Here is an 8,861-nt window from a genome sequence, read left to right as displayed (position 1 = left end):
CATGGGGTGCCCGGAGCTATGGGGTGAAGGGCCAGGGGGGTGCCTATTGCTGTGGAATGAGGAGTTGTGGGGTGCCTGGAGGTGTGGGGTGCCCAGGGCCATGGCGGTGGGGGGTTTTAGGCCTGGAGGGTCCCTGGGGACTAGGGGTGGCTATGGAGTGGGGGGTTGTAGGCCTGAGGGGTCCCTGAGGGGTGAGGGGCAGGTGGGTGCCTGGGAGTGTGGGGTGCCCAGGGCTGTGGAGTGCCCATTGCTATGTGGCGAGAGGCCATGAGGCCCCTGGGAGCATATGGGGCCATTGCTGTGGGGCGAGGGGCTGTGGTTTGCCTGGGGGGGGGCATTGCTATGGGGTGAGGGGCTGAGGAGTGCCTGGGGCTGTGGGGGTGGCAGTTGTGGGCCTGGGAGGTCCCTGGGGGTGCCCAGTGCTGTGGCAGGTGGGCCGAAAAGATGGAGATTTGGGCACCGGGCTCGTGGGGCCCCAGGCCTGCAGGCATCTGTTCTGGGTTATTGTTATCTGCTGTTCATTGCCCCCRAGTAAAGCAGAAAACAATTGCAGCGCGCGGTTATTTTTGCATTAATTGTGCGCAAGTCGTAACTGCTTCTAGATCTCGGTCAGATTTTCGGGGCTGGCTTGCGTCTTATTTTTAAACTCTGGCCTGCCCGGAGCTGCTGTCCCCGGCGTCACACCTCCGAGACGCACGCGGGAGACTTATCGGCCGTTTATGGAAGCAAATCTGTAGAGAACAGCTCTGCTTCTAAATATATTTGGTAAAGATACGTTTGAAAAAAAAAAAGAGAGAGAGACAAGGTGTTTTTCAGAGTAGAAAGTCCACGTTTTCTGGCTACAGTTTCCCTTCCTTGGTATCTAATGACAGTTTTGCTTGTTCCTGCTCTGCCTCAGGAGGGTTGAATGAAACAACGCGAGTTGTTTGGTCTAAACAAGGCTGGCTGACCATGCTGGTCCACATAAGAGAACTGCTGAGGTATATAATGTTTAACATTAGAAATTCRTAGTGGCAGTGGACCAGAGCCCCTCAAACTACCTATATGCAAGTGAATAGCACCAGCTTCGTGTAATCTCTGTGGCATTTTTGCACATCTTTTACAGGTYGCTGCTAAAGTTCTGAGATGAGCCAGGGATAATGTCGCATCTTTGTGTTTGCTGGTAAAAACTTACGCTTATGGGTTGCTTTGTACACAGAGAAACAGATATCTCCTCTGCCCCAAAGAAGTTTTGGTTTCCATAACGCAAGGAAAACCCCGGGCGAGACTTGGGGCAACGAATCGGGTGAGGAGGGGCCGCTTTGAGAGTTGTGTTTTAGAGCTGAACTCGAGTCCCGTTTTGTGAAACGTGGCAGCACCGTCCTGGGGCTGCAGGTTGGCTCGCTCCTTCATCATCCTTCCTGTTTGTTTTCAGGTGTTAAAACCTCGTCCGGCTCRGCCTTTGATGTGAAAATGACCAAGTTGGGGTTTCTCCGGTTGTCCTACGAGAAGCAAGACACTCTCCTCAAGCTCCTCATTTTGTCRATGGCAGCTGTGCTGTGTAAGTCAGCAGCCCCAAGCGCTGTTGTTACCGTTAATGTCCTCGAAGAGGGACTCCAGAGTGTAGCTGGCCCCGCTCCTTCTTCTGTACTTTTTTAGGTTGTGAAACTCTCATTTGTCTTTAGAGCATACCTTAAGCGAATGCTTTTATTCCTTTACTAACTCTGTCCTTGAAAACAGCACTTCACGGTACCTTCCCCATGACCAATTTCAGACCAAAACAATTTTCATCCAACAAAGCAGTAGATCGGCGTGATGCTGACTCTGGTTCTGTGAGCGCTGCCTCTTCATTCTGCCTTTTGCTTGTTTTTGCAGCTTTCTCCACAAGACTTTTTTCTGTCTTAAGATTTGAAAGCGTCATCCATGAATTTGACCCGTAAGTATCCCGCTCACGTCCCATGAGTACCTACTGGGCTTTTTTCTCCTGCAGCACGTGCGAGTTGGGTGGTGCTTCTGGGGATCAGTTTATTCTCCTCTATGTTCAAATTCCCAATTAAGGATGGAAGATTGGGAATGCAGCTTTTGGTACAAACGATTAGCTTTTCCAGACCCAAAATTCACCTTTTGGTTCCCAGGACTCTTCCGGGGAGCTTGGATCCAAGTCAGGGCAATCATCTGACACAGATTTTTTGCCAAGATGTGGTTATTCATTGCCTGAGCCGGAGGGAATGGGAATGGGGCCCTACCCTAGTACAGCAGGGCAGGGTAGGGAAGAGGGCTCTTAATGCGGCCTGYGTTTGTGTCCCGGGGCTGCTGCTGATTAAATCAGAAGAAAGCGATAGTGTTACCTTTGCAAAACCACCTTTAAACCCACCAGGACTGTTGGATACTTCGGAGCCGTGTGGGCAGCTTTACCGCAGAGCTTTGCGGCAGTGCAGGGCAAACAGAATAAAGTTACGTTCGCGTGGGGGAACGGCGGGTCCCCTCTGATGGTATCTCAGCACAGGCGAAGCGAGCAAGTGGCGAAGCGTCGTCGCCTAGAGGCAGGGAGATCTGAGGCTCGTTCCCTCTGCGCAGGAAACGCGGGGTGAGCCTTCACGGCGCTCCCTTAACCGCAGACAGCGGGGACGCGTATCCAAACGTGCTGCTGGCGGGAGAAACGCAGCGAGGCAGTGGCCAGCGTGCGTCACTTGCAGCACGTGAGGGGGTCTCTTCCCCACGTAAATCAATAGGGAATGTCATATTGCAACCGCTAGGCATGCACTTTGGTCCCTAACTGCCTGTCAGCCGTTTCCTCAGCGCTTATTAAAGACTGAGGTAACCTCAGGAGCGGTGAGCAGTCAGTGCAGCTACGTCGGGGTGTGGAGCTGCTTAGTGTTTCTTGTCGTTSCAGGTATTTTAACTACCGCACAACCCGCTTTCTGGCAGAGGAGGGTTTCTATAAGTTCCACAACTGGTTTGACGACCGAGCGTGGTACCCTTTGGGCAGGATCATCGGTGGAACCATTTATCCAGGTAGGCCAGCGTGCCTCTGCTGAGCCAAAACGTACCTCACGCGACGGGAAGCCGCAAGGGTGCGGGAGAGAGGTGCTCGGGGGTATGTGGAGCAGAGCAGTGACTTCGATGCGCTGCAYGGAGCAGCCAGTCTCCTTCGTTCGCCTGCTAGTGGCTAAACGAGACTCTGACCACAGCGAGCCAGCGCATCCCTAATTCAGCTGCAGCTCAGAGGCATCGCGCTCTGCTCTGATGAAACCGGGTTTCCTTCGGAGCAGCAGTTTGGGGTCAGTGCTGTGCCCGCCCTCGRGCGCCAGTTGGGAGAGCAGGGACGCCCGCAGGACGCACCCGCTCTGCGTCCCCAAGCGCGCCCCGCCTGGACCRTCCTTCTGCAGCTTGGGGCTGCTCTAATTGCAACGTAACAACCCGCGAAGCGGGTCAAAAGCGTCCTGCTAACGCTTTTCCRCCCCGCAGGTCTTATGATCACATCGGCAGCGATTTACCACGTGCTKCACTTCTTCCACGTCACCATTGACATCCGAAATGTCTGCGTGTTCTTGGCTCCCCTCTTCTCCTCTTTCACCACCATAGTAACTTACCACCTCACCAAAGAGCTCAAGGTAAAGGGAAGGCCTGGATGGGTGAGCCTGAGCGCCGTCTTACACAGGGCACAGCGAGGAAAGCCTCAGAAAACCTGACGGCTTTTCCCACCCTTTGGCTGCGTGCCTTTCCCAGGATGCRGGGGCAGGACTCCTTGCCGCTGCCATGATTGCAGTCGTGCCCGGGTACATCTCTCGATCTGTTGCCGGCTCCTACGATAACGAAGGTGAGTTTGCGGCCCTTGCAGCTAGAGAAGCCTTTCAGAAAACTTCGGGGCTGGGAAAGGGAGGTGAAGGCAGTGCAGCGAGTGGAAGAGGAACCGTCCTTTCCTACTGAGCCCTTCAAGTTACTAGCCCAGCTGCGCTGCTCTGAGATGGGCCATCCTTCTTGCCTACTCAGCTGAAAAAAAGGGAGTTTCCCCACTCATGTAATGAATGCATCCTGTTCTCTGTGTACCCTGGTTTGTAAGTCTGAAAGGGGTTTACCTCCTCCACAAACTCYGCTCAAGATCAAGGCTGCTGCTGCCCCGTGGTTTTGCCTCTGGACTGGCAGCAACCTTGTTGATGCCTTGGGCTGAAGAGGATCCAGCCCGCTCTACCCTAGCTGGGGCTGGACCCATGTGGGCTATGTAAGGGGTCTCTGGATTGGGAAAAGCGAGCTGGTGCAGCCACGAGAGGCCACACGATCTGGTCTCTGCAGTAAGACACAGACATCGCAGTGTTTCAACCTAGAAATCGGGTTGAAACCCTTTCTCCAGGCCCAGCTCCTCGTACTAGAGCGGCGAAGAGGTGTTCTTGTTCRACCAAGTGCTCTCGTTTGCCCTGGATCGGTGTTTTGGGGCTGGTGCAAGCTTTGACATTTGTTTCTGTGTTGTTGCCCCTAGGTATTGCCATATTCTGCATGCTGTTGACTTACTACATGTGGATCAAAGCAGTAAAAACTGGCTCCATCTATTGGGCAGCCATGTGTGCTCTGGCGTATTTCTACATGGTAAGTTTTTCTTTTTGTGGCACCGAGGTTTTTCTGACTCAAAGGGTTGCTTTGGATATGGGAACCAAAAAAAACACAGCATGCAGTTCCTGTGACGATCCCCATTCAGGGATCCGGAACCTCCATGAAGGACTTGTGTCAAATTCGAGCGGATWCGTTCTTCACTGATTTCTCCTGCAGTCATCTTGAGTGCAGTGTCATTTTTTTGTGTGAGGTCTTATTAATAGCGTTGAAAAATCTGGGCTTTTGACAGCTGTGGCCATTACCAACRGTGCCCTCCTTGGAGAGAGCTCATCTCAGCTGGCATTGCAGCTGAGTGAAAGCGGCACCAGTGCGCGAGTGTTGTCACCGCTTCTCCAACAGCGTCTAGGCGTTGTGTTGACCAGCACGAGGAATCCCTGTTCCCGCTCGCTTGTTTTATCTCGCGAATACCTATCCTGCCTAAAAGCGGGACCAAAACTGCTCCGTTTTCAGGCTGAGGCCGCTGAAGCTAGGAGCGATGGCGGGCGAACACGAACTCGTTCGGTTTGACCTCCGCTGCGCAACCCGTTCAGTCTCGGCACTGTTCTTTTCTCTCGCCAGGTCTCCTCGTGGGGTGGCTACGTCTTTCTGATTAACCTCATCCCCTTGCATGTTCTTGTGCTGATGCTGACCGGGCGCTTCTCCCACAGGATCTACGTAGCCTATTGTACGGTCTACTGCTTGGGGACAATCCTCTCGATGCAGATCTCCTTTGTGGGCTTTCAGGTAGGGATCCCAGTGGTTTACAGACTAGAGGACGGGGATATTTTGGTGCGAGGCAATAGGATAAGCGGGTGCTACCTTCCAGTTCTAGTTCCTGCTGCTCTGATTTTTTCGTTGTGACCTTCAGCGAGATCAGCAGCGACCGGCTTTTAGGTGCTGCCTCGCTCTGAAACGCAGAGCGAGAAGAACGCTGTTGTCCTACCGCTGTTGACTTGGGGACAGCTATAAGGTGACTTTCCAAGCAACTCGCTGCTGATGACCTTCACAGCACTGATTGCCTTTCGTGAAAATATTTCCTTTCCCAGTGAAGGAAATGCTCGCGCCAGAGCTCAAGAAAAAAACACAATCCTCCTAAACTGCAGTTTACCTTTTTGAGAGAGTCTGTTTGAATTGCTGCCTGTTGCTCACCTTGGCTGTCTCAGCACAYGAAATCCCGCTTAACGTCCGGGTTTTCGTGGGCCTGCCCAATTAAACAGGATGAGAGGTTGTTGGGAAGGAGGTTCTTGGATTTAATTTTCCACGTGGATCCCTACGTGGGAATTAAAGCTCACACAAGAAAGTGGCTCGTGCCAGCTGTGCCACTTATTGCCCACGGGGAGGAGAAGGCTTCCCGCAACGTCGGCAGCAGCGTTGCTGATAAGCACTTTGCGCCGGTCCCGGGCGCAGCTGCCCCGTTACGCCGCGCGAGTGACGGCGCTTTCCCCTGCTTGCAGCCCGTCCTCTCCTCGGAGCACATGGCTGCCCTGGGAGTCTTCGGCTTGTGTCAGATCCACGCCTTTGTGGACTACCTGCGGAGCAAGCTGAACCCGCAGCAATTTGAAATCCTCTTCCGGAGCGTCATTTCTCTCGTCGGCTTCGTCCTCCTCACCATAGGGGCTGTGCTGATGCTCACAGGTATCCCGAGGTTTCCAGCCGCGCTGGGCTTTAACCGATTCAGCAGCGTTTAACTGCTGGCTTGGCTTCTTTTCGTTACTTTGAAGAGTGAAGCGATGGTTATTTATCCCTGCATTTTGTCAGCTGTGATTTGGCACTGAGCTTTCGCCATTTGCTACTCCTCTCTTAGGAAAGGACCTGCCCTAGTTTGTGCATTAGYGGGAAAATAGCTAATTAATAAGGCAGCTGTCAGCTTGGGTGGTACGAGAAGCRAAGGGAAATCCTGTCGTGCCGCAGACCCGTGCCGGGTTGCTCCGTGCAGGAGTTAAATGTGATTTTCTCCCTTTTGCTAGGGAAGATCTCCCCGTGGACGGGGCGTTTCTACTCTCTGCTGGACCCTTCCTATGCGAAGAACAACATCCCCATCATCGCGTCCGTCTCCGAGCACCAGCCCACCACTTGGTCCTCCTACTACTTTGACCTGCAGCTTCTTGTTTTCATGTTCCCAGGTGAACTGAATGCTTAAAACGTAGCGTGAACACAAGTTTTACTAAGTCGTCCTACAAAAGCTTGCCAAGCGGCAGGGTTTGGTGCCGACGGCCAGGCCTGCCGCTTCCCCTCTTCCTCGCCGCGTTGAAGGCGGCGTATTGCTAGGGCGAATCTGAGCCRTGTCTCCTCTCTCCTTGCAGTCGGGCTGTATTACTGCTTCAGCAATCTCTCCGACGCCCGCATCTTCATCATCATGTACGGTGTCACCAGCATGTACTTCTCYGCGGTGATGGTGAGGGCGACCGCCTGCTGGGGGGCGGCTATCCGGACTGGCGCGGCAAAGGATCTTAACGAAGCGCCGTTTCCTCCCGCTCCTGAGCTTGGGGACGACGGCTCTTGTGCTCCGAGCCGGAGGCGTCTATTAATTTGTGGGTCTGGTGCGACCGTCCTAAAGGTTGCCACAAGGGTGTGAAACCGAGGTCGCTTCCGCACGTGGCCGACCCAGGAGAGGACTTGAGTGAACCTCACTGGGGGGGCGTCCGAGGCGGCAGCGGCTCTGCTGCTCCCAATCCTAGTGCATGAAGAAAGCCACCGGCCGGCTCGGCTCGAGACTCTGAAAATTAGGCACYGCGTTTCAGTCTCTCCGCTCTGGGCCTGCATCAGCTGTTCTGCTCTTTCCCGCAGGTGCGTCTGATGCTGGTGCTGGCCCCRGTCATGTGCATCCTGTCCGGCATCGGGGTTTCTCAGGTGCTCTCCACCTACATGAAGAACCTGGACATCAGCCGACCGGACAAGAAAAGCAAAAAACAACAAGACTCCACGTACCCCATCAAAAACGAAGTGAGCGCTCCGGGCGGTATTTGAACTGCTCGTGAAGGGGAAGAGCTCGTGGGGATGACGGTCTCCGTTCATGGCGAGGAGCAGCGCGGGCCGGTAACATCCTCTCCTGAAGCGAGCGGGTGTCGACGCTGCCGATTTGCTTCTCCAGGTCGCCAGCGGCATGATCCTGGTCATGGCTTTCTTTCTGATCACGTACACCTTCCACTCGACCTGGGTGACCAGCGAGGCCTACTCCTCTCCCTCCATCGTGCTCTCTGCTCGAGGCGGGGACGGCAGCAGGATCATCTTCGATGACTTCAGAGAGGCTTACTACTGGCTGCGGCACAACACGCCGGAGGTGAGCTGCTCCTCACCTCCCACCCCGCTCTTAGGACTAGGCAAGGTGGCACTAGCCAAAAGCAGGGGCGCTAATTGCACGCCTTGTGTTTGAGCCAGGATGCGAAGGTCATGTCTTGGTGGGATTAYGGGTATCAGATAACCGCGATGGCCAATCGGACCATTCTGGTGGACAACAACACCTGGAACAACACGCACATCTCGCGAGTTGGTCAGGTAGGCGCCTCCCCTTCTCCACACTGCAACTCGCTCTTTGGGTTTCCGGGAGAACTTCTCCAGATGATCATTTTCCTCTTTCTGGAGGCCTCTGGAGAACATGCTCTCTCCTCTGGGTGTGTCTGAGYGATGCTGCCTGGTGTCCTGTGGTGGGGCTGCCCCGTGTTTAATGGCTGCCGCTTGATTGATGCTGTATTTGTCCCAGGCCATGGCATCGACGGAGGAGAAGGCCTAYGAGATCATGCGGGAGCTGGACGTCAGCTACGTGCTGGTAATATTCGGAGGCCTCACTGGATACTCGTCTGACGGTAAGGTCACGTTGGATCGGCCGTTCCGCACGGTGTCGGGTCGCGCAGCGTCCGAGAGCCGTCGCCAACGGTGCGGGCGAGGTGCGACGGGGCGCGGGCGCTGCCTCTTGCAGACATCAACAAGTTCTTGTGGATGGTGCGGATCGGGGGCAGCACGGACACGGGCCGGCACATCAAGGAGCACGACTACTACACGCCRACGGGCGAGTTCCGTGTCGACCGCGAGGGCTCCCCGGTGCTGCTCAACTGCCTCATGTACAAGATGTGCTACTACCGCTTCGGGCAGGTCTACACCGAAGCCAGTAAGCGCCGGGGCGGTTGGGGGGGCGGTGTGGGGCCGGCGGCCTCGGCCCTGCGGCGGGCGTCACGCGGTGCTTTCCCGCAGAGCGGCCGCCGGGCTACGACCGCGTGCGGAACGCCGAGATCGGCAACAAGGACTTCGAGCTGGACGTGCTGGAGGAGGCCTACACCACAGAGCACTGGCTGGTCCGG

General features: G+C 55.1%; 1 protein-coding gene across 1 annotated transcript; it reads left to right on the top strand.

Moving 5' to 3' along the window:
• Positions 1-386: 386 nt before the first annotated feature.
• Positions 387-8,855, top strand: STT3A (STT3 oligosaccharyltransferase complex catalytic subunit A; the record flags this gene model as incomplete). The annotated part of the gene is made up of 18 exons (XM_085313431.1): positions 387-980; positions 1,106-1,285; positions 1,415-1,540; positions 1,855-1,915; positions 2,873-2,994; positions 3,448-3,593; positions 3,709-3,799; positions 4,457-4,563; positions 5,146-5,310; positions 6,021-6,201; positions 6,534-6,689; positions 6,870-6,961; positions 7,354-7,509; positions 7,658-7,846; positions 7,945-8,061; positions 8,267-8,369; positions 8,483-8,671; positions 8,755-8,855. Coding segments are annotated over exons 3-18 (2,064 nt in total), but the record flags the coding sequence as incomplete, so codon positions are not given.
• Positions 8,856-8,861: the final 6 nt, after the last annotated feature.

The sequence above is a fragment of the Rhea americana genome, unplaced genomic scaffold, assembly GCF_003343005.1.
Source record: "Rhea americana isolate MKP2758 unplaced genomic scaffold, rheAme1 scaffold_385, whole genome shotgun sequence".
Classification (NCBI taxonomy): domain Eukaryota; kingdom Metazoa; phylum Chordata; class Aves; order Rheiformes; family Rheidae; genus Rhea; species Rhea americana.
Note: the sequence above shows the minus strand (reverse complement) of the source record. Positions and strands in the feature narration are given on the sequence as shown.